General features: G+C 35.9%; 1 protein-coding gene across 1 annotated transcript; it reads left to right on the plus strand.

The window, feature by feature from the left end:
* The first annotated feature begins 1,335 nt into the window (after window positions 1-1,335).
* On the plus strand, window positions 1,336-19,368 carry ninj2 (ninjurin 2). Its single transcript, XM_026227033.1, has 4 exons — window positions 1,336-1,663; window positions 18,520-18,730; window positions 18,822-18,988; window positions 19,078-19,368. Exons 1-3 carry the CDS (start codon window positions 1,631-1,633, stop codon window positions 18,968-18,970), a joined length of 393 nt encoding a protein of 130 aa, XP_026082818.1. The 5' UTR covers window positions 1,336-1,630; the 3' UTR covers window positions 18,971-18,988; window positions 19,078-19,368.
* The last annotated feature ends 769 nt before the right edge of the window (window positions 19,369-20,137 follow it).

Raw genomic sequence — 20,137 nt, forward strand, 5'->3', positions numbered from 1 at the left:
GTGGGAACAGTCAAGGAGAGCGAACATGCTGCTGTTTAGTTCTTCACAGATCAAATTGTTCACCCAGTAAATAAGATTTGCTGACAATTTACTCACATTATCACTTGCTCACCAATGGACCCTCTGCACTGAATGGGTGCCATCAGAAAGAGAGTTCAAACAGCTGATAAAAACATCACAATAATCCACACCACTCCTACACATCAATTAATGTTTTGTGAAGTGAAAAGTTGCATATTTAGAAGTAACAAATCCATAATTAAGACATTTTTAACTTTAAACATTTTCTTCAGGCTACAAGTTAAGTCCTAATACTGTGAAAGATTGTCTACTCTGAATCAGGAGAGAAATATGCACATGCAGATCAAACGCTGTTTAAAAAGCAAAAACACACAGCTTTTCACTTCAGAAGACATTGATGTACTGGAGTACATCTTGTGGACAGTTGTGATGTTTTTATCAGCTGTTTGGACTCTCATTCTGACGGCACCCATTCACTGCAGAGGATCCATTCGCAAGTGATGTAATGCTACATTTCTCCAAATCTGTTCTGATGAAGAAACAAACTCGTCTACATCTTGCATGGCCTGAGTAAATAATACATTATGTGCGTGCTTGGATAATAGGTAACAAGAAAACAAGCAGGTCACTGCCATCTTGGATGAAAATATCCATTTCATGCTTTAATACCGGACACGCTTTATCCAAATGCTCACTGTTATCTAATACGCGAGAGCATTTCAAGGCCACAATGTCAGAAGAAAGTGTCTAGTAACACCACATGGCTGCCACTGTACAGTAAAACGTGTGTCAGACCGCTGTGGTGTGCTGGTGTGTGTATGATTGCTTGAAATGCAATATGGACAATATTGTGTTTTGATCGCACAATATGTGGTCACACCTGAATTTTTGTAGCATTACGACACTGCCGGTAGTAATAGATTCGGAAAAGCCATAGTTTAGGTTTACTTTTATGATATTTTTATGTTTTTTTTTAAAGACCTTAATTGTGATTGCATGAAACAGAAAGTCATACCAGTTTGGAATGAGTTATTTTAAACTAGCAGGAGATGATATTTTTATTCTGAAAACACTAGACACTTCATCGAATGTATCACTGTTTGCCTGTTCTCCCAATTCAGTCTTTTTGTGTGCTTCATATTAAACCACTGACCACATATTGGCCACGCATTTATAAAAATATCAAAATGTTGCATTTTAAGTGTTGGGTGAGTGGATGAGCTCTGAATGTAGCCTTTTACTGGATGGGGGAATGTGAATCTAATTATACTGCCTGGGCACTTGAACAAGAAACAGACAAAATCTAGTCTTTCTCCTCTTTGCAGACTGTGATTACATTGGCTATAGTGTATTTGACTGGTTTACTGTTTACAAAGGAGTGCTCAGTTTTGTTGTGACCCAGTCCAGTGGGTTGGAGTGGGCTGGAATAAAAATAAAAAAAAGAATGAATAACACACTTGTTTTCCTGGACGGCTGTCCTCGCTGTGTGCCATGAATTTCTTCAAAAGCTTTTACCAACTTTCCTTCTTTCCCTTTCTGACTGACTCTGAGCACATCTGGACTCTGATTCAGCCGTTTAGCACCAGCGACAGTCGTCTGGGACTCAGCCATGGCAGCAGCAAGAGGACGTCGAGATCTGCAGGTACGCTGAGACGTCTAGAAGCTGTTGGTATTTCTTTAGGGGCTGCGACATTGGCATTCCTCATTTTCTTTCCCTTGCTCTCTGTCCTGCTCCGTCCTCACATTGGGGTGCAGAATGTTCTGTGTATTTAGAGGAAGGTAATCATGTAGTTCTCTCTCTTCTGAAGCTGAGCATCACTAAAAGAATCCATCAAATATCAATTAGTGATAGACTGCAAAGACTGAGTGAACCTTTAATGTACCTGATGATCAACACGACATGCACTTACCAGACTATTACTGGGGGCCGGAGGATTGTCGCAAACCTCTGACAGCTATGGCTTCTCAGAGAGAGAATTACAACACTGGGAAAGCTGGGAATTGTTTATAGGTCCAGTTAAAAATGAGTCTCTTGAAGCACAATTTTGGCAAAGTTTCTATTTCTGGCAATGTGATATTTTTAGATGGCTCATATTATCAGATGACTGAAACAAGTAATTCTGAATGGCTTTTAGAAATAAAATACAGCTTGACGTACACATGTACTCTTTTTTTTTTTTTTTTTTCTTAAAAGGACAGTTCACCCAAAAATAAAAAATCTGTCATCTGTAATTTACTTACCTATAAATCATTACAAACCTGTATGACTTTCTTCTGTAGAACACAAAGGAAGATATTGTGGGTTGAAAAATCAGTGAATATCGGCAGGTTCATATTCTTAAAAATAAAGTACAGGGGTCAGTACTTTTTTTTTGTTTTGTTATGAAGACGTATCTTATGCTCACCAGTGCTGCATTATTATTATTATTATTAAAATAATATATAATTATTAAAATATTTTATCAATTGTTTTCTGTTTTGATATATTTTGACATATAATTTATTCCTGCGATGGCAAAGCTGAATTTTCATCATCATCACTCTAGTTTGCAATGCCACATGATCCTTCAGAAACCATTCTAATATACAGATTAAAACATCATCATTATTATTATTATCACTATTATAAAAAAAAAACTGCTGTGTTTGCTGCATATTTTTCTTGAAACTGTGATACTTTATTTTCAGGATTTTTTTAATGAATGAGTTTATTTAATAATAGAAATAGAAATCTTTTGTAAATTTATAAATGCCTAAACTGTCACTTTTGAACAATTGTGTAACGATGTTAAACTCCATATCATCGGGAAGAAGGAGGCGGGAACCGGCGCACAATCAAAATCATTTTAATATTCAAAATAAACATAAAACAGCGCATCAGCCCCTCACGGACGACTGATGCGCGCAAATAAAAAGCAAAACATAAAATAATGTCCCAGGCTTGGTCCTCTCTCGTCCTACACGGTCGTCGCTCCAGTTTTATATCCTTCCATCTCCTACGTGGGACTCGATACTGGCGGTGGGGCGCAGGTGCAGCTCATCTTCAATCACTACACCTGGCCTCACTCCTCGTTCCCACGCCTCTCGGCCCCGCCCCACTCGCCACAAATTGAATGAATCCTTGCTCAATAAAAGTATTTATTTATTTAAAAATCTAAACTGATCCAACTTTTGAACAATAGAGTATATTCTTTTGCATTCTGCAGTGAACTTTCCCTCTAAGGTTTTATTCAATGACTTTTTCCAGACGTGCTTCTATTATTAGTGGCATATATTAAATTCCACTTAGGGACAGATTCCTGCAGGATTTCTACCTTGCTTCTTATGCCTCACACCCATCTTGCTAAGTATGTGCCAGTAAATTTCCAAATGTCCTATCTGCTGACTTGTTAATTTTTTAACAACATTATATTATTAAGTTTAATAACCCATGGCCAGAGCAGCAAAGACAGAAATGAGTTATGAAACGAAGGTCTCAGTGCGGTCACTTGCAGCAGAACGACACACAATCATGCTTCCGAGAACACATGCTCGCTGGGTCTCCAGCCTAATCCTCAGTCCTGACAGTGAGTTTAAGATCCCATTTCCTCAGGATTACACAGCGCTCACAGGCAGGGCAGTTGGAGTACTATATAATATTACAGAGCACATTGATCCCTGTGAAAATGATTGCCAGATAATGCACTGATTAAAACCGGGGTCATGAGGGTTCAACGGATGTAAAATGGTTTAAGAGGGTTCATCTGACCTTGGATATGTGTATTACTGTTATGGTATCACAGATATTACTCAGTTGTACCCTAGGGGTGAAAAGAAGGCATGTCTCTTTCCATGGTTTTGAGATTTAGACCTGACTTTAGGCTTTTTTTCTTTGCCAGTGCAATTCATATCTAATTGTTCCCTGAGATTCTCTCCAGTCTTTTCTTGTATTCTCTACTGAAACATTTGGAGTGTCTTTGTGAGGTACAGATGATGACTGGCATTTCTGGGAATTGGCTACTAGTCTCTGACCTGATGGCACCTCGGTGCCACTTCATTCAGGCTCTATAGTGGGCAGTAGCACCTGATCTGGTATCTTTCACACCAGTGTCACACATTTGAAGGCAGCACAGCGACGTGTTGAATGCATTTCCTTCAACTTTGTGTCAATTTGTGCTTTTTCCCTTCATGAGTCTCAAAAGGGTGTGTGTGTGGAATTCATATTGAATTTCCCTGGAAATCCAGGCGACGTATAGATCTGTCTGGCCTGCGAGTCTGGATCATGTCCCATGATGCAGTGCTGCTGTTAACAGCAAATACTCAAATGCACCAAGGAATGCTGGGAGATTTAAGTGTTTCCAGATGGGGGATGAAACGCAGATTTGCACAATTATGCTGTCATCTGTGAAGGGATCCTGTAAAAACGTAAGTGCACTCACATTATGAGACATAAATGTGACTTTCTAAAAAAAGAAAAAGAAAAAGGGCAGCAGCTTTGGTGATTTTGAAGCTTAGAATGAGGGCATGAGATCATGAGGTTTACAGCGAAGGCCAAACATCTGTTATGTAAGTGCATTAAACAGGGTTATTGCTAATTAGGTTTGTTTGCTATAATAATAACACAGAGTTTAATGTTTAACTCTCCTCCTCTGGTTACAGTCGTCTGTCGGCTGGATGTTTGGTCACTGTAATGACAGTTGGATGCGGATGTCTACAGTTTCTGTGTAGATGTACACAAAATCCCCATTGTTTTTATGAAGGCATCTTGTAGGAGAAATAATAGGGGAAATTAAGGGTTTTCCGGCTTCCAAAAAGAGGCTTGTTGAATAGTATCTTTAAATAATACTTTACTGTATATTATGATAAGCACAATGGATCTTTTATAAAAGTAAGAAATAGTTAGTTAATTATCCAATTCCCAGTCATAAAATGGATTGGAAAAGCTGCCCATGCAAGCATTAGGTCATTTGTGTCTGGACATTGTCAAACCCATTCATTCTAGGACTACTTACAAAAACTCTTTAGTTAATAAATGGTTAGTTCCCTTACTGTATATGATGAAAAACTGTAAAACAGAACTGTATAAAAAGGTTTTCAGTAATGGAATAAGCCATATTATAATTTATAGTGAAAAACTACAGTGAAAAAATTTAATTCCTAGAAGAGTTGATACCTTAACTATCAAATATTTACACTTATATGCATGTTTGTCCTTTTTCAAATTTAAAAGAGACAATGATTAAATATTTACACTTTAGAGTAACACAGATCGTCATAGATCTGTATGATTTGTATTTTTCTGTGTATCTTACTCTGATACTGACAGTCGCGTCAGGTAATGCAAGCTTTTCTAACTGCTCAGTCTGTCATTTTCTCAAAAGCTTCCCCCCTTCAAGTGAGCCAACTCTTCATACCACTGGAATCCAACCAGACCCTCGCTGACTGACATGATTAACCGAGTCAGAAGTTTTCACATTTTTCTTCTTTAAGACACCCACAGTAGTGAAGTGTTGCATATGCAGTATATACAGGTCACAATATGCTCTGGATTCAAGGTCGATGGGGTATTCAGGGGTCAGAGCTATCAGAATGAAATATTTGCGTATCCCCTCACCTGTGGGACGGGGGAATAGGGCCTCTCGGTGAAAGATCTCATACGCAACATGTTGCACCGGCCCGTGAACACATCCGTGAGCCCACCGCAGACACGATAAGCTCTTTGATAAAATGGTTAAAAAGTAACAACTGAAAGAAAAAGGAAACTGGCACGGTTCCTCTGTTGCCGTGTCTCTAGAGAATGTTTTGTTAAAGTTATCGACTGACACTTCAGCCGTACATGAGTGAATAATGTCTAACCGGAGACTGGGATATTGTCTCTTCCGTGATGAAACACCTTGACGTTTCTGATTTAGTGTTCCATTGAAAATATGAGTATTGCTTTGTGGGTTTGACATTATACACAATTCAGTGGATCTATGCGGTTTAACTATTGTGACAAAAATGGATTAAAAAAAAAAAGGATCATAGTTTCCACAAAAATATTTAGCAGTTTAACTGTTTTCCCTGATATCTGAAGGATCTTATAGGATCTTATAGCACTGAACTCTAGAGTAATGATGCTGCAAATTCAGCTTTGCATAAATGTCATTTTTTTTATATATTTAAATAGAAAAGGCAGGTTTTTACTGCATTTTAAACACAAAAAAAAAATTACCAAATAAAATTCTACATTATTTATTTTGATACTTTATGGGTGTCAGACATTAGGGAAACATGCCTATAGATAATATGATGACCACCTGTATGAACTTTTCAAACAGATGAATCCGTTCATATGTACAGGAAATGTAACAGATAGTTTGGGGACCACCAGATCTCATGAGATCAGCAGTCACACTTTGTTCCAGTTGTTTTCATCCAGCAGGCATGTGTAGCTGTTGTCTTTCAGGCTTCGCTGGAGTAGGACACACACATGGCCCGTCACTGACAGCATGATTGATCGCTCGTGGGTCAGCTGTCAGTTTACATTACTTTATCCAGTCACATCTGTCTGCTTTTCTTCTTTGACAGTGCTTCTCAGAGAGAAGGAGGGAAGGAAATTCAGTTTTTCGTGGGCCAGACCAGTGGGTGCTCCTCAATGAAAGGCAGGAAAGCCTTCTGGGGTCATGCCTTTTGCTTCTTTAGGAATCATGTGTGCCCCCCTGACATGACAGATCATCCATAGAGTAGACATAAACATCATGTTGCCCTCTAAGATACCTCAATTATTTATTTTATTTGATATATAAATGTGTTCATCACCCTTCATATTTTTTACATTTTGTTATGTTTCTGCCTTATGTTTATATTTTTAATAAATTATTATTATTATTTAACCATTATGATGTTTGGAGTGAAGATTGATGTTGGAAAAAAGGTGATCTAAAGCGACAGCAACATAACAAAACGTGAAAAATTGCAAAGCACTGTATATAAACACATATTGCTTATTAGATCTTATTGTTAGCTTAGCAATACTTTAATTATAATATCTTATTTTCATTATTATCTCATAATAATGAAAATTATTTTTTTAAAGCAGGGTGATATATACAGTGTTATACATATATTTTGTTTTACACACACATACACACACATACATATTGTCTTACAATAATATGTATTTTGGCAGGATGGTATATTGCATAATATAATATAACTTTTCCCTACAGACTCTGGCCCATGTGTTTTCACTTTAGAACATGCTAGGCTGCATTAACCTGCGTCCTTCAGCCACAAAGACGAACTCTTACTCTGGTATGAGAGGCATGTCTGTTAAACATGCTGTTGGCCTGTTTCACACTAATATAATATGGGTGTGGATTTAATACCAGTCATTGGTTCGTCCCATACGACAGCGTCCCAGCAGCCTGTGCGTCTAGAGTCCAGCTGCTTTAATGGTGTACTGATTGAATCCAGCTTTCTGTGTGCGTGTAAGGCACAGTGAGTCGTTTGTGGCTTTTTAGAGCAGCGAGAAAGGTGTGAAATCTTTTCATTGAGGTTGTGTTGTGGTCAACAGGCAGCGCCTGGATAATTCAAGACTCTGGACCACAATGCAATGCTTTGTAAGCTAGTTCAAGTGGGTTTTCATGCTGAAACCGTGCATGTTACACCACCTTTTTTGTGATATCAAGAAAGTAGATGTCATGACCTTGGGTTTCCATGCATTTCATCCGACTGGAGTGAATTTCCCAGACAAATACACAAACAAACGTGAAACTGGGATGCTGCTTATGTAATAAGAGCGACCCAGAGTCCGTATACATGGTTTGTCACTGTTTGGCATCTGTCCATGCTGTTGTCAATAGAAGAGATGCAAGTCGTTTGATGTATTCTGAGATTTTGTCGGCTGTTCAACTCGTTCAGAGACTTTCCTGTCTCTGTGATTGATGTGCGCACGCAAATGCACAAAAACATTTCTGTTTTTCTTCACGACTTTGAACTCCTTGTTTGCCACTCTTTGACTTTCACAAAGGAATTATTTCATTTTCATAAACAGAATGTACTTTCCACGCCTGCTAAATATCAAAACTTTTTCTATTTTTAAGACATACACATGTAAAAGTGCATTCACAAACGTCAACTTACATTCTCACGCTATATGCCCATTGGAAGAAAATATATATTTAAAATCAATATGGCAAAAAATACAATACTTTTGTAATGATAATATATACTGTATTAATTGTAAAAAAATTTGTACAATATATTAGGATTGTTATATATGTTACTAAAGCTACAACCATAAAAACATATATTTTTTAAATTACATAAAATGAATGTAATAAAATTTATTGATAAAATGTATAAATATATGGTAAAGTAGACATATTTTCTTAAAATATAGGGTTGACATTTAAAAGAAAATGAATAAAAATGACAAAAACACACTAAAATTACTAAAACTTACTAAAATTAAAGTGAAAATAGAACATAAAAAGGAAAATCTAACTTAAAATATTGAAAAAAATAATAGTACATTAGTACAACTTAACATTGATGTATATGTATATATTTATAATGTATATGTATGTGACAAAATTAATATGGGAATAAAAAAATTACCATCAGTTTATATACAATAGGAAATGATGTATTTAAAATATATGGCAAAACATATTTTATAATAATACTAATAATACATTTTACTATTAATATTGTGTGCAGCTTTCTTTTTTTACTTTACACACACACACACACACACACACACACACACACAGTATATGCACATTTATATATATCTAAAATTCATTTTTAAGCAACATCTGAAGCTAAAATGTCACTTTAGTGAAACATAAATGAAAGGCCAACCTCCGTGCAATAAAATTTTGCCCTGAGCAGTTTCTCTCTCTCAGAGCAGTTTTATTGAGCTGCTTACTCCCCTGCAGGACAAAGTTGGTCCTGCATGAGACCATGACCACCCCGGTGAAAGTATCTCAGACACTACATGTCCTTCAGAGCGGGATGAGTCATCACAGCCACAGAAATCTGAAGTCAGCCTGCCCCAGAGATTCTTCTCAACACAAACACACACACACACATGCAGATAATAAAATCTAATGCGTTTTTCAGCTACTCCAGCAGTCATTTGACAAACTGGACGTTCCACTGTAATATGACACCAGCACTTTGTGCCGTGGGCCATAACTCCCATGATGCTTCTACACACACAGAGAGAGAGAAAGGCCTGTCTCCCTCTAGCTGTTTGTTAACTCACTGACCAGCAGAGCAAGAATTTGCTCATGTCTTTCATTTTTTGATCTGTATTCAATATGAAGGACATTCCAGCTCATGTGACTACAGCAGCCATGACTAAAGCTGTCAGCCGTTTCGGTGCTTTCCAGAGCTGCAGCTGCCCAATCCAGACCATTTCCACGCCCTGCCCTGCTCATACCAACATTACCCCAACCGCCGTCTCCGTACACACAAACATATTCACACGTCCTCTAACTTTAGAGTGTGTTAACCTAAAGACACAATTAAAGTGCACTGGTATAATCATACAGTAACATGGTGTATAAATCTGAGTGACTGCGAGGTCAGTCTGACAGAGCAAAATGCCTGCAGTATAATCATCTGTAATTTTGAGTACGCCATAAATTTCCTTGAAAATATCTGGTGCCCTCTTTTATGATTACAGGCCAGTGATGGTAAAGAGAGAATCGTGGAAATTGTTCACAAGTGGGGAAAATGGGTTGGTCTCGCTGCAGATGTGCAGTTTTATCTTATGGCTTGTTGCTAGGATGGGAATACAAATATGTGTCGTTGGTTATGGTTCAAATCAAGCGCAGACGATTTGTCACAGGGTAATAGAGGAATGTGAGTTTATTAGAGAAATGTCAAATGTGTGGGCATGTGTTTAGACTACATCCAGTTACTGAACTTTATTGCTAAACCATAAATACCAAAAAGTGCACGAAAAAGATGTAAATAATATAAATCAGACAATATGTTTAATGATCAATTTAAATATATTTAATTTAGTGAAAATAAAAGTTTGAAGTAAAATAAAATTAAACATAAAATAATAAAAATGTATATATTTAATGAATATTTAAATGCAATAAATACATGTATGAATATTGTAATTAATATATTTATTATATATATGTGTGTGTGCGTGTGTGTGTGTGAGCGTGTGTGTGTGAAATAAAATTTATATTATTGTAAATTAAAATTGCATTAAATAAATGTATTTAAATAAACTTAAATGAAATGAATAAAAGTATAAATAAATTGAATACAATTTTACAATTAAATATGCAATAAAATATATTAAATAAAATATTTATTTATACATTTAAGTGAAATTACATTAATTTAAATTGTATATATATATATATATATATATATATATATATATATATATATATATATATATATTAAATCAAATTAACTCTTTAACATCTCTTTCTTTCTTGGTCCATGCCACGACACACGGTCAAGCTTTGTGAAATGTTTCTGTGGGCACATTGAGTTTACATCATGCCAGAGCATTGGTCTACTGGAGTCCTGTTTGTCTGAGGTCATGTTTTCATAAGGAGGGACAACAGAGAGATAGAGCTCAGGGGAGATATAGAATAAACGAGAGAGGAGTGAAACAGGGTGATAAGATGGTGCTGGAAAACATAGACCTCCACCCCGAGCTCAGGAACCTGCTCCACACATCCTCTGCTCCTCCACTTACACTTCTGTCTCCCGTTTTCTCTCTTTGTTATTGTTTCCAGGACAGATAGGGACAGAGAGCCCTGAGCCCAGCGCCACAGATAAACTCTTTATCAAAGGACAGAGGAGGACAGTGTGTGTGTGTGTGTGTGTTTGTGTGTATGCGGCTATTGTGCCTTCTGCATGTCATTTTTGAAGCAATTTTTGGAGACTATTTAAGCATGTGTTTCATTGCTGGGTTAACCCCGAACATCATGACCCAGTTTCTAGAAGTGACACCCCAGTTGTCCAGCTCTGTGTTGCTGTATCCTAATAAAACCCAGCAGAACACACTCACATTCACTCAGAAATGAGGACAAACTGACTTTTTTGTTTTGTTTTGTTTTATTATGAAAAATGTTTTATGCAAGCTGTTGTGATAACAATGACAAAAAATTATTTACTGTATTATTTAGTCATATAAAGTAATAATAATAATAATAAAAAGTTTTCAGTTGAGGACATCTCTAAATTTTGGGTCAGATTTAGCTCACTTTTGGGCACAGTTTTGGCCTAAAGCTATAGGCAAGTCCACACACACACACACACATTTACAAAAAGCAAAAATGTTATTTAAAAAATATTAATTATGTTTTTTATGTAAAGCCGCTATGAATATATATATATATATATATATATATATATAACTTATATATAACTTACTTCTTGCAATTTTGAAAAAAAATGAATAAATAACTGTTTATGAGTGGGTATCAATTGGGGACGTCCCTGAATGTCCCCAAAGAAAGGTTTAGTCAGATTTAGCTCTTTTGGGGACAGTTTGCCCTTAAACTATAGTTGAGTTTACACACACACACACATCCCCAAGCCGCTGTCATCATGTAGTCACTCCAGTGACTGATCTGATCATTTACTCATCCTTGGGTCACTACAGGAAATATAAAGAATGTTTGGTGGGCTCATGGGAAAGCAAAAGGTATATTTTATCCTGAAGCTTAAAGTGTCAAGTAAACATTTCCTGTTGTCTAACTCCTCACATACTGGTATGAAAGGGTCAGGGATGATATGAGTATGAATTCTTTAAGAGCAGCGTGTCCCTTGGGCTCCATTATGATTTTGTACAGTTTTGTTCTTTGCCAAACAGGGTGAGTGTGTGTGTGTGTGTGTGTTATGATACCCAAATGTTGAGTTTGTTGCTAAGAGGTTGCTTTTCCATGTCATGGAGGTCTCATTTGTGTCTTTGCCTCAAATATATCTCCTAAAACTCTTTAAAAAATAGTTTTTTTTATTGGTTCCAAGAAGAACCTTTAACACCAATGGAATGTTTCTGTTCCATAAAGGCTCTGTATAGTGGAAAAAATGTTCTTTAGATTTTAAAAATAAAGGTTCCAAAAGTGCTTTTTTTTTTTTTTTTTTCAGTGATAACAGAAAAACTATTTTGGGTTCCCTAAAGAACATGGGGGAAACAGACCAAAAATACTGATGACTCATCCCACACTCACTCGTTTTGTCCAATCAAATGCTTTCTAAAATGAGAATGTCCCTCCCCCTGATATAAACTATATCTGACTACCAATAATATTGGTGGTTGAGGAGAGACCCCCCACATGATTGTAAAGCGCTTTGAGTGTACAACAATACACAATAAAGCGCTATATAAATGCATGATTCATTCATTCATTCATTCATTCAGTATCAAATGGCAAATCATGCTGATGTCTGTGACATAAATGCAAACTGTTGGCATGTCCTTCTTTAAATCCCTCCCCAAGCTCTTTTCTCCTATTGGTACAGTAAATCTAAAACTCTATAATTTATTTTGTGATGGCTAGAAGCAGGACGTCACCAAAGGTTATGAGTAAAAACAAAGACTCAGAGTCTAACAGAAAACACATTTCTAACATCTCAGACCCCCTGCAGTAGTCAGTTTGTAGTCAGAGAGAGAGAGCGAGAGAGAGCGAGAGAGAGAGAGAGAGAGGGGTATTGTGGGTGCATAAACCCAATGTTTGCCTTCATGTGTGTGTGTGTGTGTGAACTTATAGATCGAGAGAAGAGGAACTGGGGTTTTCTTCATCAGATGTCTCATGTGGTGTCTAACAGTGGATCTGGTGAGACACCACAAGAAGAACTAAGTTTTTTTTTTTTTTTTTTTCGCCATTTCTGTATCTAAATAAGCTGTTTTCTAAACCTCTATTTAGCCACATCCGCATGACAAAATCAAATGAAGTCAACCACACAGTTAATACACAAAGCCCTTCCTCTGCCTGTGTGAAAACAGCACACAGGTTCCCAGCCTCCCAAATAATCACAATAGCAGCAGCAGCAGTGACACACTGAGAGTCACAGAGCCAGGAAGTCAGCGCAGGTGACGGTCTGTTTGTGAGCTAATTACTCAGTGAGCTTACACACTTTATTACAGTTTCACAGTGTCCTTTTAGAGATATACCAGAAAGTGCAAATCTAAACTGTTTTGATCAAATATTTAATCTATAGCCATATAATAATAATAATAATAATTATTATTATTATTATTATTTAGTAGTTGTGCTAGAAATAAATTTGTATTTTAGAATAATATTATAATTTGTTATAATTATTTGTTTATTTTATATATATTTCTTTTTTTACAGTTGTACAGTAACAGCAAGAATGATTAAAATAAAAATAATTAATTATTAATAAAATTAATGAAAAATAAATGCATGATGATGATAAGCAATTATAAATCAACAAATAAATACATGAAAAATAAATCCATACATAAAATATATAAATGATGATGATTATAAAAATAATTAAAAATGAATTATAAATAAAATAAATGAAAATAAATTAAAAACATTAAATATTAAAGTTATTTTAAATATATTAAAATTATTTTATTATTATTAATAATACAATTTCTTTATTATAATTATTTATTTTATTATTATTATTTACATTTTTGTGAACATGTGATTGTTGTGCCATGGGTATATGTGCATGTGTGTGTGTGTGTGTGTGTATGTGAGTGTGTGAGGCCACAGAGTTCACTGGGTGTGACAGCTGCCGCAGGCTCTGTGGGCGGGGAAGGGGTGTGTCCCATCACATCCCCTCCACCTCCACGTTACCCTTGTGTGAAATTAAGTGAAGATGTTTCAGTGTTTATAGCAACTGTCATCATAAACATAGCGTGACCCTCTTCACATCCAAACAGCCCACAATACGCCCCACGGATAACTTCACTTAAACACAGAAAAGAAATCTGTTATTGCACAAATGCAGAGACACTGTCAGTGATAAAAGGCCCAGTTTATTGGTTTATACAGACTGAAACTGTCCATGTGCAGTCTGTTAAACACACTCTCACAAGCACTTATTTTCTCAGCGGAGGAATAAACAACAGCTTGAGGGTCAGGCACAGATTTATACTATACTGAAGCGATAAACTACAAGGCCTTCATTTTGTTTTTTTTTTGTAAATCAATTACTACAAAGAAACTATGCTATACTACATTATAGACTACTAGTATACACTATAAACAAATAATTCATATGGAAAATGTATTATTTCTCCACTATCAAAAACAGATCTAAATGAAGTCAAAGCAGAATGAACCGTTATGCATCTCCAAACAAACACATAGTAGTGGTGGTCTTGTTCCTGAATGAATTTGCTAACAAGTTGAGTTAATAATTCAATAACTCAATCATAAATGAGTCGATTTATTGTCTAATTTCATAGGCTGTGCCTTCTGGAGGTCCCATTTGTCAACAACATCTCATTTTCACCTGTGAGGAGTAAATTACTGTCATTTCATTCGTCTTGTGTTTCGTTTCTGAACGAATCAGTGTGTTTAAATGAATCAGGTGATGATTCAAGAGCAAAAAACAAGTCACATGTCGCCACCTACTGGTAACCAAGTAACTTCATTTTTTTTGTCTGCACTTTAAATCTTGCACTTTTCTCATCTCGAGTCTTACATTTATTTTTCCAGTAAAATAATTGGACAAATAAGGCAAATACCTCAAAGGCTGCCTAAACAAACTTGAACAGGGCAATATAAATGTAAAATATTGACTCTCTCAGATTTTTATTAGACATGTAATGCTTAAAGCAAATATGTTGTAATACTCCATGTGTTTTTTTGTCCCCTACAGTTGCGGGGAAACTAAGGTTTACTGTATCTAAAATTCCCAGAATACCCTGGGCCTCTACTGACCTGTCAACACATTCCTAAAGCTCCATTCACTCTGTAATTGGCTGTGACGTCAATGCATCCTGGTCCTGATTTGCTCACCTCTGAAAGGACTGAGGCAACATAGAACTTAACCGGCTCTGTTTACACGGATCCCCGGTTGCTGTGGCAACAGTGATTGGGAATGTTGCAATGCAGCGAGTGCCTTAAAGTTCTGACATGTTCTTATGTAACTGCATGTGTGTTGATTGAGTTTGACATTTCTCTATATTACTCACTCTGATTTAGGGCCTAGAAATATGAGGTCAAAGGTCATGCTATACATATGAACTCACTTGGAAACATTGTCAGGGTTAGGCCAAATGGTAAAGTCAGCATTTTAAATCTCACTCGTTTTGCATCCTTGTACAGTAGCTTTCATATCAGTCGAAACATCTAAACCAGTCCTAAATCCTTAATCATGTTATCCCAGCATGTCAGAGCACTGAATGGCATAAAAAAGCCATGTAGTCATAAAATCGCACAATATTATGATCGTATCAAGAAACCCGTGTAGACAAAAAGACCTTTGTTTTACAGCACACCCCATACCATAATATATATAGGAAAGGGTTTTTATGAGAATCTTTCATAACTTATAATGCCTTTGGGTACAACGTCTTTCCAATGCTTTCATTGTTTTAAAAGAGTTAAATGAACAGGATTATGTCACTGTAAGTACACAGAACTTACTCTCTGTTCATGCTTCTGGTTTTAAAGGTGAGTGGCTCATAACTTGAAAATGAATGGATGAAAGAAAGGAAATAGATGGCGAGATGGATCTGACCCAGCGGCCCGACAATTTGACCATTTCCTGACTTCAGAATGATACTTAAGTCACAGGCTAAACTTTTTTTCTTTTGTGGTTCTATTATATATATGGATAAGATTCAATTCACATTGTGAATACATCATAAAATATAAAATAGATTTTTAACACTAGGATCAGAACGTGCAAAATGTTATTGTAAAATGTTTTAATTATAGCTATATATATTTTTTATTTATTCGTTGATTTTTTTTTTACCACAGTTTAACAGTGTCTAAGAAAAACTTTAAATAAAATATAACAGAATCAAATAAATATCTTACGTGTCATTTACAGGATGTTTTCTCTCTTTTATGTATCATTTACAGGATTTTTTAGGATTGTGTTTCTCAAAATTTCAAATTATGAAATTTATGAAAATATTATTTAGTTAATATTTACGTCATTATTATATACATTAAGTGTGTGTGTGTGCGTGTGTGTGTGTGTGTGTGTGTGTGTCTGTGTGGTCCTGGTAAACCCTATGTTATGGGCCAAAAAGATGGCAATATCCAAAATCCTTGTCTTTGTTGGGACATTTTTTGGTCTCCATGAGGAAACAAGCTTATAAATCATACAGAATTAAGTTTTTTGCAAAAGGATTTTTGAGAGGGGTAGGTTTAGGTGTAGGGTTGGTGTAGAGCAATATAAAATACAGTTTGTATAAAAACCATTATGCCTATGGAATGCCATAAAGCATGGAAACCCAACGTGTGTGTGTGTGTGTGTGTGTGTATGTGAGTAAGCGAGTGAGTGTTTTTCTCTTTCCAGTGGTGAACGAGGTGTTTTCAGAGCAGTATAGGGGGTTTGAATGTTTACATGGACCCTCTTCCTCTGTATCTGCACGTGTTGTGGGATGTGGTTTGCCCAGAAAAGAGGAGTAAAAAGAAAACAGTTATTCATTTGAGTGCACCCTCCTCGCCCGTTCCCATTTGCTATTGGACGCGAGAGCAGCCAATGAGTGGGTGGGGAGGTGGACTTCCTGTGGGCCAGCGACACGGGCCCCACATGTAAAATATTCCTGACCTCTCCCATGGTGTTTATTTTTAATAGAAAAAAGGAAAACGTTCCCCATCATTAAAGAAAATAGTGAGCCTGTGCATGTGGTATTTGGATGCTTGCCTGGTCTTAGTTTTACTGCGCTGTGATTGGTGGACTGGATTCAGATTTTTTTGCAAAACAGGCTTTTCTTATGTCACATCACATGTATGAAACATGTATGTTTGGAAGGGCGGGACAATGTGAATGACAGCAGATGCACAACAGAACACTGTGGTCTGATGAAGATAAGACGTCTGCTGCTGTGGGCGAGTGCTGGGACACATTCTTGAGCTCCACTGATCTTCTGTCTATAGGTTCACATGTATGTAGATGCGATCTCTCTCAACCTACATGTCTCTAACAGGTCCTGTAGATGGAGATAAGGGCATGTTAAGAGAAACAAGATAAAAAAGAAGAATCATGCAACACAGGAAATGAAGCAAAAGTAGTGGATTGATTTTGAGATTTAGGTTTCAATGGCTCTGGAGTGATAAGAAGTATATCTGCAAAAAAGGATTTGGATGCATTAGGATTGAGAACCATAAATCAACATGTTACATTACGGTTTATATATTTGGTACCAAATAGACTACATATTAGTCTTATTCCTGTAATGTAATTATTTGATGTATTGGGAAATATATATTGTTTTTTTTCATAATTTTTCATAATTTATTTTTTTATTATTATTTTTATATGTTTTATAATTATTTTTAGTAAAAAAAAAATTTTTTTTATAAAAACCACAACCGCATTAACATCAACATCGTCAACAACAACAACAATAATAATAATTATAATTATAATAATGTAAAAAGGTTACAAAGATGATGACGTAAAAGACATCTAGCGCCCCCAGGTGGTTTCTCTAAAAAGAAAGTTGCAGATTGAACAATTAATGGTAAAATGCTGCCATCTAATGGTTGATTTTGGTAATTTAGATTGTCAGTTTCAGTGCTTAATTTCTATATACGTCGGTGCATTCATTCATCATGACAAACTTAATCAAATATTTATATTGTTTTGTAGTGCATTTCAAAAATAATCCATAAATATTATGTTGACAATTGCCAACATCAAACATTCATGTAGAATACTTTTATACAGTTATATTTACATTACATGCATAATTAAATTACAATATTATGAATATAATTATATTCTGTTTATACGTTTTTATGTATGTATGTATGTGCACTAAATTATGTATGTGTAGAAATTAATTATTTTTATTTATTTATTTATTTTTATGGAATATTTGGTTGGGGTGTTTGTCCTGATTAGAACAGAGAGAGTGGAAGAAAATTAAGATTAATTACAGAAAAAGTAGACATTTTGGTTTTGACCTTTAAATGGGTTCAATTAGCTTTTTTCCATTTGCACTGAGAACTTCTCTCTGGCTTTGAAGGAACTTATCTCACAGAGTACAGATGATGCTGGAAACAGCTGACATTTGTTCTACAGATGAGGGCAGATGGCCTCTTGTTTTCCTCCACTGGAAATATTTTATTTTTACTGTTGGTGAATTAATGCATCTGAAATAAGTATGCATGAGTCTGAAAATATTCTCTTATCCGTTAGTCCCAAAAGTTGCATTACATTACTTTGCCACATGTGCCAACAGAAGCTACACATGCTTTAATGCCATTTAATGCTAAATACAATAGCAAAAAAATATTTAATTTAATTTAATTTAACTTGATTTGATTAAATATGAATGCATGACTTGAAATGATTTCTCTCATTCAGCCTGCAGAACCTCTCAACATAAATCATTATGCCACTAAGAAGAGTGTGGCAGAGAGCATGCTGGATGTGGCGCTGCTGATGGCAAACGCCTCTCAGCTGAAAGCCGTTCTGGAGCAGGGCCCTGAGTTCAAGTACTACCTCACTGTCATCGTCCTCATCGCCACGTCTCTCTTCTTCCAAGTGCTCGCGGGGGCTCTCTTTGTCCACATGGGTGAGAGTGAAATCCATCGTGCATTATGAACAATACCTGTAAGGATGTTTTATATTTAGTTGTTTCTTTTCATACAATCTTCCCTTCTCAGCACGCAAAAACCTCAATGACGTGGCCAATCAGAGGAAGCTGGACATAATAAACAATGTGGCCACTGTGCTGGTGTTCCTCACCGTCATCATCAACATCTTCATCACTGCTTTTGGAGTGCAGAAGACAGGTCTCTATCCTAAGCAGTAAACTGTCTGTCAGATACAGGTGATACAGAAAATAAAATGAAATGGTGAATATGCAAGCCACAGTATAATAAGCAAACTGATCGTTTCTTTCATGTTTTTTGGTTTTAGGGTCTCATTAATGGTCATTCTTCAGAGCGGTCCATTCATGAAAGACTTCCTTCTGGCTTTGATATTTTTCATGCTATAATAATACACAATTATTTTATGGTATTTTTATTATTATTTATTTCTACAGATGGCATTATATTAAAGGGTCTAAAACATCCATTTATCATAGACTGTCTAATGATTTATATAACCTAGAGGCAAAACTATAATCAAATAACATAAATTCATCATCTAACATGTGTTCTACACGTCATATTGTCCCAACTATTAATAAACGTTTATTATCAAATACTTAACTGTTTACTATCCAGTTTAATGTATGATCTCTGGCACTTTTTCTGTAAAAAAATGAAAAAAGTATTTGTCCCCATAAAACGTGTGCGTGTGTGAGAGAGTTATGCAGTACATATCGATCACGTGGGTTGCTTGACCTAAAGGAAGATCTCTACTGACCTCTAGTGGATATATATATATATATATATATATATATATATATATATATATATATATATATAGTTCATAGAAACAGACAAATGGAAATATGTACTGAAAAAAAAAAAAAAAACCTTAAGTCCCTATACAGTTTAAATTTGACTTGTGGATTTACCTACAGTAACTAAAGCATTCCACTAAAATACATTTCAGGTATTTATGGGATGCAAATGGAATTGGTTTGAAAATGCTTTCAGTAAGAATGATGATATAACTTCCTTACAAAGCTGATCTGTTAATCACATATTTAAAGCAATGAGACTAGAGCCTAATTTTATGAAATGTTCTTGGTTAAGGGAACTGAACATCCTGAACCTGATCAATGCGGTTTGGGTCTGCGAGTCCTTTTCCTGCAGTCATGCTTCAGTTACACAAGCAAGAAATATCAGTCAAACCCCAAATTACACCCAGAAGACCAATACTGGGGGAGGTCTCCATTGTGTGGGTATACAGCTCCAGTCTCCAGTGCTGAACGTATAGAGAATATTTGAAGATGTGATGATAGGTAAATCTGAACAGCATGGATGTTGTTTAGTCTGTTGACATTTACAGTTAATGATTATCAGAT

Source organism: Carassius auratus, chromosome 4 (genome assembly GCF_003368295.1).
Source record: "Carassius auratus strain Wakin chromosome 4, ASM336829v1, whole genome shotgun sequence".
NCBI lineage: Eukaryota > Metazoa > Chordata > Actinopteri > Cypriniformes > Cyprinidae > Carassius > Carassius auratus.

What these genes read in the sequence shown, in the direction of transcription:
- ninj2 (XM_026227033.1), top strand. Translation starts at nt 1,631, where the DNA reads ATGGCAGCAGCAAGAGGACGTCGAGATCTGCAG. An exon ending in GAGGACGTCGAGATCTGCAG is followed by an intron (nt 1,664 to 18,519) that starts GTACGCTGAGAC and finishes TCTCTCATTCAG; the next exon opens with CCTGCAGAACCTCTCAACAT. An exon ending in GGCTCTCTTTGTCCACATGG is followed by an intron (nt 18,731 to 18,821) that starts GTGAGAGTGAAA and finishes TTCCCTTCTCAG; the next exon opens with CACGCAAAAACCTCAATGAC.